At 42.3% G+C, this 18,935-nt stretch overlaps 2 protein-coding genes across 3 annotated transcripts in view; one reads left to right on the forward strand and one right to left on the reverse strand.

Moving 5' to 3' along the window:
• Positions 1-18,935, reverse strand: part of LOC126565684 (uncharacterized) — a 343,737-nt gene that overhangs the window by 225,061 nt on the left and 99,741 nt on the right. The gene's annotated exons all lie outside the window — the stretch shown is intronic.
• LOC126563880 (phosphatidylinositol 3,4,5-trisphosphate 3-phosphatase and dual-specificity protein phosphatase PTEN) overlaps positions 15,823-18,935 on the forward strand; it is a 29,508-nt gene continuing 26,395 nt past the window's right edge. For both annotated transcript variants that reach the window (XM_050220667.1, XM_050220666.1), the window contains exon 1: positions 15,823-15,980. In XM_050220667.1, coding sequence (XP_050076624.1) covers positions 15,893-15,980 — 88 coding nt within the window. In that variant the 5' untranslated portion in view covers positions 15,823-15,892. The remainder of the gene's footprint in view (positions 15,981-18,935) is intronic.

Genomic DNA, 18,935 nt, shown 5'->3' on the forward strand with positions numbered 1-18,935 from the left:
AACTTGTTCCCATTTATCCTACACTAAATGAAGATCGTGACAGGCTAGGCAAAAGCTCCTAAAATGAAGCTTTCAGAAAGTAACTAACAAAAATTATAAGCCGTCTTGTGCGTTTTAAATTCAAAAGTGATATTGTTGTGGTCTCTTTCTTATCTTCAAAATCCAGTCAAATAAGTTAATGTTGAAAAACAAAATCTAACTAACCTTCTAGCCCTCAGACAAGACGAAAAATCCTTACGTAGAGAGCCTACCAGTACCTAAAACACCTAACAAAAAAGAAATCACTAATAACCTATGCTTTAACACAACCTGACAGCTTTTATTTACTATATTTGCACAAAAAGATGTTTGAAGGGCTTAAAGGACAAAGTAAAATCAACGGAACCTACGTACATCAACTTCGATAACTACTGTACTATGTGTAGTGTGGTGTTTATAGTAAGCAATTGAAGCTTTCCCGTTTCCTACAGCTCTACTACACTTAAAAAACACATGTTGATCCTTTACTAAAAAATGAACCGGGTAGCATAGCACCCTGGTATGACCATTGTTGTTCCATATCTAAACTCTTCCATGTTACTATTATTCAAAAAATATATTTATAACAAAAGAAAAAACCCTCTCCACAAGACACACTCTCGCGGCTTCGGCACTGGGCTTCGAAACCGTTCTTTGTCGTTCCGTTTCTTGTCGTTCTAGTCTATATAAATATATATGCTACACAAACTTTATTGATCGTAAGTCAAACTCCTACTTTTTGGAGCTAATGTTACAACAAAAAAATCCCTTATTACTATCCCAACTCTAGCTCTACTAACCTTTTAGACCTTTTGCATAGACTAACCTAAATGTTGTGATTGTGACTGTTATTCCCAACTTTAAACGGGGAGTTTGGCAAATATGTTTTTCGCACTTGTAAAAACTGATGTGCTTTGCTGACTACGTCTCACGTTCTGCCAATGTAACGTTTTTTTTCCCCCACTATTTTCCTTAACTCAGACTCTCGTTAGAAGAAGCATCACCTCAGCATTTTGGATCGTTTTTTTTTTTCGGTGCAATTGTTTGGCGAGTTGGTGTCATCCGTAACCTACCATTTTATATGCTGTGTTGTGCATTGTTATCGTACTCTCTCTTTTTTTTTTTAAAGAGTCAAACGATATGTGCTTCAGGGTACTTTTTATTGACTAGGTTTATTGGTATTGTGTGTGAAGAAAATTATCGGCAGAGAGTGAGACGTTTCGAAAGGGAACGATGAGAGATACAGATAGGCACGTCGTAGAGGGTGCAAATGATTTTCACCCTTTTGTTATGGCTTTTCCCAAGAAAAAGCATTAAGCTGGCAGCAAACGGTGGCGAAGGATAAGGGAAACTTATTGATAGAACCGAGTTTACAGGAAATCGAATGATACAATTGAACCTTTATCCGAGAAAAACGAAAAACCCGCGGAAGGTGAAAGACGAATGTTGTTATTTATTCAATAAAGAAAGAAAGAAATAAAAAACAATACACATCCTACCATACGCGCAAGGCCACTGTGTAGGATGTACACTAATTCTTATGGACAACACACTCACTCTGCATATGTGTGCGATAGGGTAAGCGAATCGATTAAGCAGAAAGGGAAAAGCAGAAAGCAAACAATTAAAAAATAAAAGCAAAAGTCCTACATTTTAAATGTTTCTAAATGTTTCCACCATGTCAATGTTGTCTTCAATGCGTGTAAAACAAAAAACACCATTGGTAATGCCGTGTAAAGTAGACGATAGCTCCCTACAGCGTGTTCCCTCACTGTGTGGACGGGATGAATTTGCAATTGAGAAGAAAACACACAAGCAAACCAAGTACACATACGAACTCACTAATGAACACACCAACAGCACACAAATACAACAAACAGCGAGTAAAAGAAAAGAAAAATCTTACCAAAACCTAATGATCCATACTTCAGTTATTTCGATGTTTGTAATACGAAAATTGTACTTCAACTATATCATACAATAAAAAGTCCCTTATACAAAATAAATCGTTGGATGCTTCATTCTGTAAACGATTCAAACGATCTTGTCCATCATAAACGATTTTGTCAATAGTATGCTCAGAAAAAAATTGAGAAATCATTCATTGGTATGAGCTCAGCACATTGAAAGTTTATTTGCGAATAGTAGAGGCGACGGCGCTGAAGGTTTTTCCACGGAAAAGAGGGCTGACTATGAAACTACGTGGTACGAGGTCGAACTTTTTTTTCCCTAGGTTATATTTTAATTTTCTTCTTCTTCTTGGCTAACGACCTACAAGATCATGCCGGCCATCATATGGCTTACTAGACTGCTGCTACCACGGAGTTCGATAACCAGTCCTCGCTACGGGGGGTCGGTTCGGATGGGATTCGAGCCCAGGTCCTACCGTATAAAGATCGGCGCTATTGTCGCCTAAACCACCGGGCTTCTAATTTTATAAAGTTTCAATAAAGCTTAGTATCGCAATCGTGCCTTCAAACAACAAAAATTGAATTCAAATCTCGTTTAGACCGTTTTTTTATATACAGGACTGTCGATGTAACTACGGGTAAATTAGGTGAAGGATGCCAAAAATCCGCCCGAGATTTTAGTGTCATGAAAGAAAAAGGTACGTCTCAGTGTGTAAGAAGTTCTACACAACAGAATTTTACAAACGTGACCATATGTATCAACTAAAAATTCAAAACAGTAAGTTCATCCATTTTTACAACTGATTTTTCAAAGTCCGACTACAGTAGAAGCGAAATTCGATTTCATTTGACGTTCACTTGACATTTTATCACGAAGCGTGCTGAAGCGTTTTAACAATTCGAAGCGATTTTCAATTTATTTTAACACTTTCGTAAATTTTCCGTTCTAGTTACCGAAAAACTTTTTTTTCAAGTTTTTAACTCCTTCTTTGGGCGTAAAATAAAATTGTGGTGGAATTGCTTTTCGCTACATTCGCTATTATATGCAAAAAATCATCAATCGTGCGAATCCTAGTTGAGCCGCGAGCTTACAAAAGTGTGGCTAACCGTCCGGGTTCAGTACTCCAGTCGGTATCGAGCACCCAGCAGTGGGTGAGAAAGCTGAAACCGGCTTCAGATACACAGATTTCTCAAAACGCTGCTAGCTTGCCTCTCGGAAGGTGGCATTCGACATTCGTGTGTGAACTTGTACAATTCTCAAATCACTAGCCCTGCACGAGACCGTGCAACTGCGCCAGGCAGTTTGCGGTGCCATTCGCAACAAAGAAATCCACCACCGTGTTTGCCGTGATTCCAAGTGCGCGTCGGAAGTGAACCATAAGCTCACGGTTTGGTCCCTTTTTATTTCCCCGTGCAAAGCGAAATAAAGGCGCAGCAAGCCCGTGGTCCGGATGTCAGTGCAGAGTTGTCATCTTCCCTGCAGGAGAACTGTCAAGTGTACGAGGAGGACTGCTAACCGACGAAAAGGTAAAATATTGGCCGTTGCCAAGGCTAAACTATATCCGTGGTGCGGTGCGCGTTTGGTTGGGGCGGGTGGTACGTTTTCTTTGCCGATCCGCCACTGCCTGGGTAGTGTCCAAGAGCCGTCAATCCGGAACATTCCGTCCCGGTCCGTTCGGTGTTAATCTGGCGATATTGCCGGTGCAGATCTCGTGTAAAATGTTGGACACGGATATCTTCTGTTCCCGTTTGTAGGGGTATGTTGTGGATGATTCGGTGTGCCGAGTGTTGCATGGCCTACTGGTGGATAGGTGATGCTGCCGCTGTCAGCGAGATCTTGAAGTTTGTTTGTGGATAGAGGAAAGGTGCTAAAGGGTAAAGAGTCGGTGGCAGAAGAGGACGAGTGAGAAAAGGACTGTGCTGCCCGTGCGTTCGTATGTACGTGTGTAAGTGATGTGAAGGAAGAATTGCGTTGTCGTCACGGCGTTCGATACAACAAGATCCGCGCACAGTGTAATATCGATATCGGAAGAGGTTTTTTCGTACAAGTAGAGAGCATCATTCACCACAATTGCCACTGTACCCATCAGCTTTTTGTGCGAAAGTGTGGCCTGATCAAAGGAGGCGTTTGAGAAGGGGGAGAGTACGCTGCACTGTGTTGTGGGAGTGATTATGTTGGGAGGGGGTGGGTCGCGGGTTGCGGTAGAATCGAAAGGGAAAAGGGAGAAGCGCGAATTTCTTCGCGTGTGCATGGTTGGTTGTGTGTGTGTGTGTGCGTGCGTTGGTCTCTGACGTCTCCTCTGTGTATGCTACATCAGTGCCGATTGTGAGAGATGAGTTGTGATGATATGTGAGTCGCAAAAGAGTGAGCCGTGGAAAGCTCGTGAACACAGTGCGTTTCTCACACCTTTACAGTGAGCCAAAGTGAACCGAAACAATAGGAAGAAAATAAAAATCAAAGCACAATCGTGTGTCGGGCAATAGGTTTGCTCATCCCTTTCACGATTATCATACAGGGCCTCTCGTTGTTTGTAGTTGTGTTGGTTGTACGTGTGCGCCAACCAGTGGTAGCGTGTATGCTCTCCTTTCTTATTGCGTTGTGCGTGAGGCGCGCGCGTGTGTGTGTGTGAGTGCGCGGTGTGGGATTTTAAATGCTGTCCAAATCCATCACAAAATTTGTGTACAATATCCACTCGCCGCTGCGTCCCATCAACAATGTTTCGTCATTGTGCGTTTTTCTTTCTTTTCCTACTCTTTGTTAGCGCAGAGCAGCTCTTCGCTTGAAGGCAGCGGAAGATGCATTCCACAGCAGGCCGATCGATCAACCGAACCAACACTATAAACGATGAGTGTATCCCATCGTCAGCTTCCCTAACAAAATGATACGGTGGTAAACAACGGTAAGTTTATACAACTTTTAAATATTTTATAAAGATACATTTATGTTATTACAGTATGAGGCCGGCTAGTAGTTAAATCTGCATCTGAAAGTATTATCAATTTTGTTCGTATAGTATTATTCTTAATAAGAATTAAGGACGAGCATATACAGCACTATGATGTAAACTACCATTTTGGTTAGTTTTAAAAAGCAAAGCTGGACTAAAATTCAAAAGATATGTTTTCGCTTAGAAATACTTTTATATCAGGTTTTCCTTTTTGAATTTTGTATTTTGAACGTTCCATTCAAAAGTTATAGCCATTTTACTTAAGGATCCTCCGTGTATGTCACGTGTGTGCTCACGAAATTTAGGTGAAACTAATAATTTAGTCACTTGATGAGAAAAATAATATTTTGAGTTTCCATTCGTGGGCCGAGGCGGCAGCGGGACTGGGTCCAATCCAATCCCGTCGAGAGATTCTCTCCATACGCAGTACTGAGACTGGCGAGTTTAACGGTACGGGAAGTGAAAGGGCACTGGGTGGCTTGACCTCACAAAAAACCTCCCCGCGTTCAGCAGATTCACTGTGATACGGACCCCCCAGCCTCCAGTCCACTTGGGGCCTCCGAGGGCTAAATCCATCACTGAGTACTGATTATCCAGCTATGAATATGAAGCCAGAAACGGGAGGTCTTTCGAAGTAGTAAAGCCAAAGAAGAAAATGTACAATTTCTTAAACAACAGAAGAAAAATTTGAATGAAGAAGGAGACATTTTCTAAGCATCTCAGCATCTCCAGTTGACATGAAAGTAGATTAAAAATTAAATGCTCTTATTTAGTAAATCTGTCTAACTTTGGACGGTTTTTTTTTATTACATTACATTGAGCATTTTAACTTCTTGCAAAATTATGAAAGATGATAAATTGAATAAAAATATTGATTTGGTAGTTGAAATCATAATTAATTTTTCCTAAAATCCATTTCTCCGATGATTGCGCCACACCTGCTCTAACTGTTTTGTTTTGAGAATGTAGAATTTCTGTAAAAGAGAGTGAAAAATTAATATGTTTACCTTTTTGTTCCAAAACCAAGGGACGATTTGTACTGATGAAGACTGATTTCATCATGTAATTTAACCTCAAAATTCGTCAACTTAATCTATATATTATGAATTCTAATACCACGTAATGTAGAATCCATGATTCATACGATGATATGCTCCACTACAGTAATCGTTCCTTTGTTCGCACGCAACGTTTAAAGCCTCCACGTTAATGATGACGTTCGCCTAGTAGTGAAGGAATACCCCTTTTCAGCTGTGAGCCTTTTAGTAACGTATCACTCGATGCACGTTCGTATGGTTGTGTTTGTTCGTCCTTTTTACATGAGCTGGTATGTTGTATTGGGTGAATCGGAATGTCAGTGACCAGATAGAGGGGTTATAGAGATGTCTTCCATTCGGCACGCGCTTTGTTTTCCTTTTCCCTTCCACCCCTGTTAAAGCAACAACGCACAAGAGTTTGCCGGCTTTTTGCCACCCCTGAAAGTAAGGCGAGCGAGAGAAAGAGAGTGCCGAAAGGCCGCACATCAGCATAAAGCATAGAGCATCATAGAGTGGAATCGCTGAATTGCTCAGAACCAATAGAAAGAGCTTGCGAGAGAGCGAGGATGTAAAATCGAGCTGAGAGATGGTTGTTACTACAACGTGTGAAAGTGGTTGACTTCGGAACAAAGAGTTCCTACTAACCGCAAAACGGCAACCAGCTGGTTTTTGTTAGTTTCATGGTGATGAAATTGAGAGAGAGAGAAAGGAAGCGAGAGATGGACAGTCATGCGTAATGTAGCGGGCGAAGAAGAAAAACGGGAGGATGTTGATGGAGAACGAACATTTGCACCCATAGCACGCGATGGGTTGTTAAGTTTTGTTTTGAGTTCATACAATTAACTTCCCAACTTTTGGTGTAGAGTTGCTGTTCGTTTAAGATTGCTGAGCCAGCAGTTGAAGTTCAAAACCTCTCAAAGGTGCTCAAAGCTTCACATAACCAAAGTCGATTGATTTAAAAAGACTTGGCAATTTTAGACTAATCATTAGAGCATCAGAGCGCTCTTGCGATAATTCTAGTCTGGACTGATATGTTTATGCTCGTTACAGCAGCTACTATGGTCCTACTAGCAGCAGGCGATCACGCGCGATCTAAATCCTCTTGACATGGCAGGACTATGGTTCAAATCCCATTCGTACCGTTCCCCTGTTGTGAAAGTTGAATATCCAACTACCGTGGTATCATCTAGCAAGTCTGGTAAGAATCACGCCGACGGTCGGTGTGATCTATTAGAATGTCGTTAAGCCAGGAAAATGAAGCAACGTCCCTACCAGCAATTCGAGGTTAATATACGGCTTCAAATGGCTATCGTGTAACACAAAACAGTACAAATAAATTAAGGGAAAACTGGCCAATTTCTATGAGCATCTGAAGGTGGCAACACCAGGCCGAAATTGCCTTGAAAAATCGTCCTCCGGATGGTTCGCCTTGTACAATATGAAACACATATACAGTAGTCATGAAAGGATTGCAGTCTAAACATAATTATCATCCCCCATAGCCCCAAGTATTATGTCCATGGTGCGTGCTGTAATTGCAAAGATATTCAAACCCCCGTGCTGAGCTATGAAATACCGAGAATGCAGCGTAAGGCCTAATGAATGTTAAAATACCCATAAATCAGCATCTTATCATAGCAGAGGTTGTGTGTGCCGTTGAATGCAATGACACGACTTTTCAAATAGTAAAGAAAGAGAATTGTTTCTCATCCAAAGTGTCATCATGTAAACAAATTTTACAAAAAAGTAATCAAGAGTGTGCTATTTTCACAACCCGTTCGTATCAAGAATATATAAAACGCGAAAGATCTTAGAGTGAGTGTAGTTTAATTTAAAATTCAAATATAGTTCATCATCTTAAAATCAACATTAAACATTAAGGAAAAGTTGTAAGATACTTCGGAGGACATTAAGAACGTTCAAGGTTCAAACAAGGAAATGATAGAAAAAAAAAATACCAAGAACACACTTACCTGTTGGAGGATAGCAGCACCCCACAAAACCATCCACGTACATCCTGTGTGGTTTTACGAAGCGGGGTCGGTTCTTGTATTTTCTTTTCCCGTGCTTGAAACAACAAACTCACTGCAGCATCCTGTCCGACAGCTAATCGGTAAAGCAACAGTGTTTGGGAACTTTGCGCATGGTTTCTTCAAGGATGCCGGAATAGTGGATGAAAAGACCAACAAAACAGAAAAGTAAGAAAAGCTAACGCACAACCATTCCCGATCGGTTCGCTTCCATCATTATTTTACCCTTTTTTTGTCTCGCCTTTCGTTATTTAAATAGAAGAAGCCTTGCTGTAGTGTCGCTTCTTCTGCTTGGTATGTTTTCTTTTTCGATGGTTTTTTACCGTTGCATCTCTCACGTTTCATCGAAATGGTTTCGATGCTTGTCTTTTCTTTTTTACATTCGTCCTTTCGAATGGTTATAGATCCACAAAAAGGACGTTGTTTCCGTCTTTATTTTTACTTTCACTTGTCTGTTCGTCTGAACTAGATAGTAAAAAAAGTATTTATAATTCTTATTTAAGTGCTAGTTGAGCGTAAAAATTGGGTGTAAATAATTTTTAGCCTTGGTAGTTTTCAGTGACCTTTAAAGGATGTTTTAAGACATTCAAGAAATGTTGTCTGAATTTTAGCAGTACCTCACAAACCATCTTCTCAAACCTGCTAGGTACTCTTCTAGACGAAAAGATCTTAATTTTTTATAGAAGATCAGTACAAAGATATCATAAGATCAAGATCAAGAGAGCAACCGTCCGGATAGAGTAGAAATCTGGGTGTTATCTTTGGGGAATTTCAGTTCAGTTCTTGGATTTGAAGACTATTGTATTCTGACTCCAATATGCCATAAAAGGCCTGACTATCACGTACAAATTGTCAAGATAAGTTGTCAAAGACGGAAGATACGAATTATGATAGCTGGAGAAAGTTGGTTGAGCAATTGCTATTTTAAAATCTTCCCCAACACTTCTTTTGGCGTGAGTTCTTTTGCCCTTACAGGCGGAAGCTTTGGCTCAATCTCATTAAGAATATCGAGGAAAATTTCACTTCGATACTCGACATTTTTTCTTAAATCTGAAAAGAACAACCTCGAAAAAATATCAAAAAGGTTTTACACAAGTCATCGCTCACATGATTTAAAACAATTTTTTTAATATCAGCCTAATTTACTTACTTAATAAAAGATAAATATCTACTCAATATATTTCTTCATCTTCTTGGCCTGCTCAGGCGCACGACGCGATTGAGCACGTCGTGTCGACATGGCCAGGTTTCCAATCAGTTCACAGGAAACTCGGGCTCCTCAATATTCATTTTATATACATCACAATTAATGAAAAAATAAATAAATATTAAAAATCATCGTTTTCTTCCTGAATAAAATAAGTGCAACTTCGTGTGTTGTTTGCCAAATTGTATTGCACATCTGCGCCTTGCATCAGCGAGGCATAGACTCGATCAGGTGGTCAAAAAAAATTATGTGGCATTGCTGCCCACGTCTTTTTGATTTGTGCAAACAACTGATCGAACACCTTCACGATCAATTAGTTTGCTGATTCACGATCTCCCACAGGTTTTCTAAAGGGTTCAGATCCGGGGATTGGAGTGACCAGTTCATCGCCATGATCCTTAAACCACTGTTTGAGCCCTTTGGCGGTGTGATTGGGATGGTTCTCTTGTTGGAATATTCATTTTAATGGAATATTGCATTCAGCATAAGGCAAACATAACATTTTTCAGGATGTCATTGTACATGAAACGGACCATTATACCGTTTGATTCGATTCGATTTGAATAATTGGACCAAGACCGTTCGCAGAAAAACATCCCCAGACCATTACCTTCACCGTCTTCTGACAGTAACGTGAATCTAAGCATTTTCCAGTTGGTCGACGTACACGGCAAATTCCGTCGCTTCCAAAGATGTTGAACTGCGACTCATCGCTGAACAGAAAAGGTCCGGCGTTTCTGCACATCCCAGCCAATATGAGATTGAATAAACAGAAGTCTTTCATTCCGCTATTCCTACGTGAATTCAAAGATTTTTTCGCAGGACCTCGAAAAAACAATCCGGCTTCAACGGCACGTCGTCTGATTGTCCGGTCCGAAACATATAACTGCATATCCATTCGCACCTTGAACGAAGATTTGAAAGGATCTACTGCTCACTAATTATCAACGTGTGTATTACCTTGTAATGTTACAATAATGCAAAAAGAACACTTTTTTCAGCAAACGTCTTTTTCGTAGTTAAAAAAAAGCGAGAAGCTGCAGTTATTTTGACCAGCACAGAATGGTTCTTGTCCACAAAACTCTCGCTGTGATCCGTAAATTTGACAGCTGATTGCTGCAATACATATGTAGCAAACATCTAGACTCCTGATCCGTCAACTACAGTAACTGTCTCGTTTTCTATTTCTAAAAATTGAAATTTGCTTATCCTTTTTATGATTGCTCTATTTGAATTGCACATGTTTTATTCCATACTTTATATTTTAAATCAATATTATTTGAAAAAAAAACACATTGTACGATCAACGAAGAGTGACCGGTTTGCTCACGCAACAAAAAAGGCCTCAAGCAACATTGTACGCCTCGGTAGATTAATCAAGCCTAAGCAGCTGATCGAAATAGGGAAGCCCATGCGCAAGGGCAACTGTTGTATGTGGGAGCGTATGTGTCTTTGTGTCTTTCTGTTAAGTGTTTAGCTTTGAAGAACGCGAGTTTTTAAAACGTGCGCTAATTCGAGGCTATTTTTATGCATCTCATTCTCGCCCTCCGTTTTCTTTTCGCTTCCTTTCCTAGCTTTTGCTCTCTTTCCCCGTTGTCGCGAGTGTCACCCACTTTCATTGCATTCGTCACAACATTTGAGCACGGTGCGGGAGGCGCCTGCTAGTGGAAGCTGGCAAACGTGTAACGTTCCAACGGTCGTATGCAAATGTTGTCGCGCCGCGTGTTCGGAACACTGGCGCGCGCGCGCGCGCGGCTGCTTGTGTTGCCATCCATCCATGGTTTGTTTGGTGTCGTTTGATCCGGAGGCCAACTACAGCATTGTGTGATGCACGACAGCATATTTTTGCTAATGTTTTCTTTCTTAACTCTAGATAGCTCTGCTCCATTTTGTGGAAGAAAAGATTGACTCGAGAAATATGGTTTATTGTGTTAAGATTCGATTAAACCAATCAATAACCATTCAAGTCTGAAACAACTTGTTTGGTAGACTACGATTGTCGTTGGTAATTTGACATGACGAGGCATTAGAAGAATTACACCCAGGAAGATTAGGAGAAACGCTATAGCACGAGGTCATGCTATCATACCCAAAGAAAGCTCGAATCACTTTTCACATGTGAGTTAAGCTCCAAATATCACTGAAGATCACATTCAACGCTAGTGATCGCCTCTAATGTCGGACTCGTGATGTTGGCGCAAATGCAGCCACCACCACCATTCCATTTCCATCCGAATGCTGAATGATCGTACCAGAATCCGGTCCTTAAAGAAGGGGAGAGTATGGTTGGACTACACGCTTTTTCTTTTTCTTCTTCTTTTCTTCCACGCACGAAAGGAAGGCATTCATTACGAAAGCGAAAGAACACCATCGCATCCCATGGCCCCCACACCAGCACACACACACACACACACACACAATGCTTCACTCCGATCGGCTAATTAACTACCCATCCATCCAGACTTCCTCAATGTCAAGGTCATTTGGGTTGAGTCTGTCTAGATCTATTTCGGGATTGCTTAATTCAATTTATCTCGTGCTTCCCGTTCGTAGCGTGCACGAAGCCAAAGAAAGAACGCGCTTTGGAACAACAGCACACTGTCGGAGCTCTGGCAGACCTTTGACCGTGGCTGACTCTTGGTTTATGCTCGTGTATTTGTACATAATGATGCGTATGTGATGTATGTGTATGTGTACAACATAGATAAAAAACATGGCGGGGAGGAGGAGGAGAAAAAGATTGGTTAAATTGAACAAGCAAGAACATCTATCTTGTTTCGTCGTTGGCTTAGAAATTGAGCGTTTTCGTTCATTTCGAAACATTAAGGAGGGAATGAAGTCAAGCGAACGCGTTGAGTCGTTTGCTGTAGAATGTTATCAGCTTTGCATAAATATTTTATTTGTGATATCCTTTTTTTGGAAGTAGGTTTTTCGTATTAAAAAGGAGAAAGCGGCGCGCACAAAGCATCTTATCATTTTTGTTTTGATGCAGAAAATACTCTGATTGTTAAGGTTTTGAGCAGTACTCAGTCAAGTAGGACACCTGGAAGATGCACTGATTAATACTTGACCAGCTCAAATCCCAAAGACCAACGATTCTTGCCGCCGAAAATCATCACCAAATCATGTTCAATATAACTTTTTGTTCCTCTTGGCTTAATGACCTACCAAGTCAAGCCGGCCATCTGATAGCTTACTACGCTTGTTACCACATAGTTGGATGGTCAGTCCCTCACAGTGGCGGAACGGTCTGCATGAGATTTGAACACCGGTCGTGTCGTGTAAAGACCGGAGTCAATATCGCCTCTACCACCGGGATCATTCAATTCAATTCATTCTTCAACTTATCCTTAGTTTGTCCATGGTTGAACACGTCTAGATGGCATGGCCTGATCGCGAATCCGTTTCCAGAACACTCGTTTTAAGGCCAGACTTCCATCCACATTGATCCAGCCAACGAGCTCGCTTTGGTCCTCTGCGTCTCCTGCTGAACGGGTCGCTGATCAGCACCTTCCTGGTGGGGAGTGAGCATCGTAACCTTCCGGTTCTACGCACCGTTAGGATATCTGCACCGCCAAACAGCTCAGATTGCTTGTTCAATTCAACTACAAATTTCAAATTCTTACTATTACTGATTGCTTGTACATACGTCCCAATGTGACTACTCATGATCACTGCTCAAGCATGAGAGATTGATTTCATTATTGAAATAACTGACGTCTGTTGATCCAACTAGTGATGGGAAAAATCTCTCCCAAGTGGGATACGATCCGACCGGTCCGGATCCACTTTGAGATCGATCCTCCTATTGAACATTCAAAACATTAGCAGCGGGCGGCATAAGCGGTTTGTTCGGAGGAAACACAAAAATAGGAGCATTAGTTAGTCGTGATTATTACATTTTGTTTTTGGTTTATTTTTTATTTATTTTATTAAAATATATTGTTTAACTCTATTCATGCAATAGAAAATGAACAGATGGACAGCATCAGAAATGCTTTGAAGATTACAAAACATTGTTGTATTATCAGGTATTGCAGGGGAAAAACGAAGCACGACCGTCCCGTTGTTTGACATCGTTCGTGAACGCGCCTGATGACTGACTCGGAATCCGGGCGATCCAAGATTTGGGATTGAATCCGCATCGATCCGAGGAAGGATCGAATCCCAGAATCCGATCCGGATCCCATTGCCCAACAATAGATCTAACTGGCCTAGTAGGATGAATGGGAATCAAAGAGATTACAGGCAGATTATGTAGAATAAATCGATATCGTTGTGTTGATTGCTTTGTCCAGCTCTTGGAAACACCAGTTTGTCAAACAACTATAAGCCTTAGAGCGCGTAATTTGTACATCTCTTAATACTGTAGCTTGAATGATCGCTTAAATTAATATTTCTTTCTACACTTTTCTTTCTTCTTTCACAGTATCCGGAAGTACTTACACCAAACCAGTGCAATTGAGTGAAACGGCGAGTGCAATTTTATGTGTTACATTAGCAAATTCTTACTATTCGGTGTTCAAAGTTTTGTATGTGTGTAAAGTGGTGTTCCCTTTTCGCGTTCCGTGCGATAAACAATGTGCTCTAGATATCAGTCTACTCAACGTTTGTTTTAAATTGTAAGACGTCGCAGCGATTGCGTGTGCACAGTGAGATTTGTGACTTCAGTCGACCTTGAATGTTGGGGGTAAAAAAAAGCATCCAAATAATCCTAGAAACGAATCAACTCATGGAGTATCGGGAGTCAACATTTCGCGTAATGGATTAACTGGGCTTAAGCATCCTTCGGTAATTGTTTCGCACCGTGCGTTATTGAGTGTCGGGTGAACGTAGTTTCGTAGGAGCGTCGTGAGTGATCGGATTCAGAAGCAAAATGCTTCCTCGGGACGAATCCTGTGTGCGGGAAAAGGAGTGAAAGAGCTATGCTGGTCGCTATGCATCGATGCTTTGTCGTGTACGGCAGGGTGAAGATAAGGGGTGTACGCGTCACATAAGCTGTCTGCTGTGTAATCGATAAGTGTGTTGGTGGTGACGACAGTCAGTAAAAATCATCACCCTCTTCACAATAGCACCAAGCATGTTGGTTGTCTGTGGTGCTGTACGTCTAGTAGAGGGTAGTTCCGCGCTTTAATGGTACTGAGCAGTGGAGGAAAACATAACCCCGAAGGAGGAATTAGATATGTTCGTGATTGTGTACGAAATTAAGAACACACATACACGCAAACAAGGGGGATGGCTGGCGATATTTCAATGAGAAGCTGATCGCGAAAATTCTCAACCGAGAACGAGTGGGTGAGTGTGCGCGCCACATCTTCGAATCTGAGTCTGATGAGAAGGAGAGAAGCTTACATATGCGTTTAGTGTGTAACACATTCGCCGTGTGGAGCTACAACTACGAGGATCTTGTTGGCTTAGTTGGAAACATAAATACGTGCAATAAGACCATACACAAACATTGTGCAACGCTCTATTAAGCCTCAATGTTGTGCCACGAGGAGGTACATACCGACGCAAAAAAGTCCTGGCGACTCTTAGAGGATGATCCTCTAGGGCGCAACGTAGAAGAAGGTACGACGGAACACCTTCTCGTGTGTTAGTTTTAGTGCGGCTGTTAGTCATCCCTGTACCGACAACCCTTCCGGAATATGACTGGTTGAAGGTACGCAGTTACGAATCAAGATTTTAACGTGTTATATATGTGTTTGTTTTTGTTTCGTGTGAGTGTCCCGTTTTGCCAATGCCGGTGCAGACGGTGAGAGAGCGAGTGTGTGGGTTCTGTTTGCCTCTTATCACCACCACCTGTCGCAGCCGCGGTTGAGTCGCAGTTTTGTCGTAGCTCGCCCAGACAGCAGGGCTTTTTTAGCGCATTGAGAGCCCGCTCCCCAGCAGGCCCATCCTCCCCCCATTCCCTGCGTAAGCTCGCGGATGGATAAGTGGCCACCCAACGTTTGTATGTGTCAGGTGAGGTGAAGCCCGTATAGTCAGAAGAGTGAACGAAAAAAATTAAAAAAATGGAGCAATGTTAAGACAGTGATCGTAATGTGTTGTGTTTCGTTGGCGGGGCGAGTACGTGTGGTTCTGTAAAGTTGGAAGAACACCGGCTCAGTGTTCTTGAGTGCGAAAGAAAGCAGAATGATCCCGACCGATACAGAAAGTGTTCCGAAGTACGTATTGTCTTGTGGTGGAAAACAACGACCAATGATGTGTGTAAGATGATGGAATAGTGGAAATAGGCATACAGATACAAAGCTAATATAGCTACAAGTAAGAGTAGAAAGTGACGTGATCTGTGGAAGCCGTCATAGAAGCCGCGCATCTTCGCTCTAGTTCGTGATAGTTCATAGAGTGTTAATCGAACAAACAACCAATCGTTGTTTCGTTCGTTTGTTCTGTTGTGCTTGGAAATCGTATCATATCGTTGCATGTATTATGCAACGACGGTGAGCCTCCTAACTCATCCATCGATCGATCCTCTGCAGTAGACCAAACAACCGCTCCATGAAATTACGTCACGGTGCAAAACTTCTCTAGAAATCGCATTAATAGTTAAATATACAGAGCCACCCACCAACACGCACAAGCGAGAGAGCCGAGAGGAAGAGTGAAGGCTCTTAGAGGTCGCACAAAGTCAACAGAACGGCTCGATCTCTGGGCGGCGAGGAAAATACAAAAACCAGAACGGAACCGGCCGGCAGTTTCCGCTCTTGTGCGCCGCATCAACCGAGCCATCGTCAGCCACATGGCTAATCCAACGAACATTATCCGGGAGATGGTCAGCGGGCGGCGTAACCGCTACACCCAAGATGACTTCAATCTGGATCTTACGTGTAAGTATTTGGTTTTCGAACTATGTTTGCATTGTCTGGCACTGTTCAGAAGACACTTCCGACACATTTTTGGAGCGATTTAAGGTTTTCAATTGCTACAGAGCTTTGTGTAGGACTCTGAAAGTAAATTTATTTCAGATAACTGAATGGATACAGCTTGGCTTGAACCTTGTATCCTACAAGCATTCTCCATTTTCCAACCATCTTTTTCAAGCTTTAAAGGGCCAGTTAATTGAGATCTTGGACCCGTCGTATCGTAAAAATTATCTCAGTTCGCATCTCTTCTGCACTTGCATGACGAGTTGCCAAAGACCGTCCAAAGACGACTGTTCGATCGAAGACAAATATCATCATGTTGGCCATTTCGTGACATGGCCCGGTCAACAATAGATCTCCAGGATACTCGATCCCTCGATCCAGCTTCCCATCCATTTAGGCACCCGATCTCCGACAGGTTTCCCTTCACCTGATCCAGCCAACGAACTCGCTGTGCTCCCCGACGCCTCATGCCGAACTGGGGGTCTCTGACGAATACCTTCTTGGCGGGGCATGACTCCGTCATCGTATTCTGCCGGTCTTTGCTACCGTCAGGATGTCCAGTTCTCCGTATAGCTCATCAAGCTCGTGGTTCATCCTTTTCCTCCACACTCCTTGCTCGAACCAATGGATGGCAATACTCCAAGACTCGTGGCCATATAGGACCATCGGGCGAATCAGTGTGCGATATATCTCACATTACGTGCGGTCTCGAAGTCTTCTGGATCTCAGCAGACGGTGAAGGCCGTAGTAGGCACGATTCCCCTGAACAACGCGTCTCCGGATTTCGCTGCAGACATCGTTATCCGAAGTTACGACAGTACCAAGATAGCAGAACTCCTCTACCATCTCGAGGTTGTCGCCGTCGACTAACACGCTGCTTCCCACTCGGGCTCTATCACGATCAGAGCCTCCCGCAAGCAGGTATTTCGTCTTCGTCGCATTGATCATTGTAGACAGGAGAGTCCGTCCCCTTGCCTCAGACCCCTCATGGTGGCCATGGTTCTTTTCGGTCTATGGTATCGTAGGCCGCATTGAAGTCGATAAACAGGTGTTGCGTAGGGATCTGGCGCTCTCGGCACTCCTGGAGGATCTGCTGATTAATCTGGTCGAGCAGCGGTCCTTGCTTCACCTTGTTGTGCGCCAACAAGTACAGTAACGATCGTTGATGCGTTGATAGTCTGTAGATGGAGAAGTTTTTTTTCCAGATCCATCGCCTGCCAGTGGAAGGTGACTCCTTAGCCACTTTAGTGTCCGGAAGTATGTCGATCATCCTTTGTCGCATGCTTTTGGTAGTGAGGGTAGATGCCGGATGGTATGCGAGCTGCGGGAAAGCTGTACGAAGACACGGAAACGTTTTAGAAAAGGAGAATTTCTATTGTCATTAAGTCTCAAAAATGTACGATTTACCACGACAAAGCGTACGATCACATAACACTGCTGAGAGGTCTGTGTTTGATTTCATCTTTCTCTAGCAATTTTCACCGAATAGCTGAGGGATAACTACGAACACCTTTTAACTGAAAATCTATGGTTAGGCAATAAATAGTTTGGTATTTTGCTAGCTTGCAGCAGCATCAGATGAAGAAAAGAACCATCCTATTCCATCAACAAAAATACAGTAGTTTAGATGTATGACCTTAAGATCTCTGCAACGTAAGATTTTGCCCGTGTTGAACGGCAGTAAAAACGACTGAATCGTTAAACACAATTGTAAAACGGCTTGGTTTCACCCTCACCATCACCACCTCTAGCACCGGGGGGGGGGGGGGGGGGGGGGGAGAGATAGAGAGAGAGGGAGGGGAGGGGTCAATGGTCTCTCGTGCGCAGCTTGGATGCAAGGGTGCAATAATTTTGCCGATGCAAAAAAAAAGTACACCCCCACACGATCATGTGTGTTTGCTTGTTCGATGCGTCGTCATGCTTCCACCATTTCTCTTTGCCGTGAAATCAGAATGTGTGTAGCATCTTTCATTTTATTTTGGTTCCTTTCCTTTACTTTCGTGGAGGACCCCATTGCAATAGCTTCTGGCATACGATTCCCATTATGACACTTGGCATATTGCACTGCACAAACCCCCAAATGCGTTTGATGGATGGAAGATCGTGGGCCCCCCCCTTCCACAGGTGTGTATGTGTGCGCGTGCGAGCCCTCAACAAGTGAAGCAAGCGGAAAACCAAGCATCAGTTTTCGGCCATAAATGACCTTCACGAGGTTTGTCACACACACACTAAGTACGTGGACGCGAGCGTCACAGGGTTGTTGTGCTATTTTTAGTCGAGGTCATTGGGAGAGACGGCGTGTGGCGATCGAAATTGACGCCATCGGCGATCCGGCGGGGCCAACAAGAATGCGCTTTCAGTTGATTGAAGAAGAGAGATTTGGAGCACGATCTCTTTTGGGTTTATGCCTCCAGATGAACGAGGGGGAAGGGATGCATTCGACAGAGGACTATGCAAGTAGATGTATGAGGCAGTTTATTTAAGAACAAAAATTAAAACCTCTGCATTACAACGTTATAAACAATGTTAAAAGATCCACGCAACCTTTAACTTTTGAGGTTTTGATTGTCTTTTAGTCCTCTGAACTATTGCCAAAAAAGAGCTTTAATATAAAACTAATAAACACGGTCTTCTACAGTCATTGTTATATTTGCCCTTATAGACATTCCGCATTTCATCTAATAAATATACTTGTGACATGTTTCTAAAGTGTCATTCATTTAGAATACGGTCACTCATCGCATGCTGTAAAACGAGAAATTTTTAACGTAGAATTATAATTTCCGCATCAAATGAAAGGTTTTTTTTATTGTTCTTTTATCACAAAATTCAAGAAAAATTTATTTGTTTTTGTACGGATGAATTTAAGCAACTTTCTTTTGATACCTCTCATAAGCTCCCGCACAACTGGTTTAT

Source organism: Anopheles maculipalpis, chromosome 3RL (genome assembly GCF_943734695.1).
Source record: "Anopheles maculipalpis chromosome 3RL, idAnoMacuDA_375_x, whole genome shotgun sequence".
Lineage (NCBI taxonomy): Eukaryota > Metazoa > Arthropoda > Insecta > Diptera > Culicidae > Anopheles > Anopheles maculipalpis.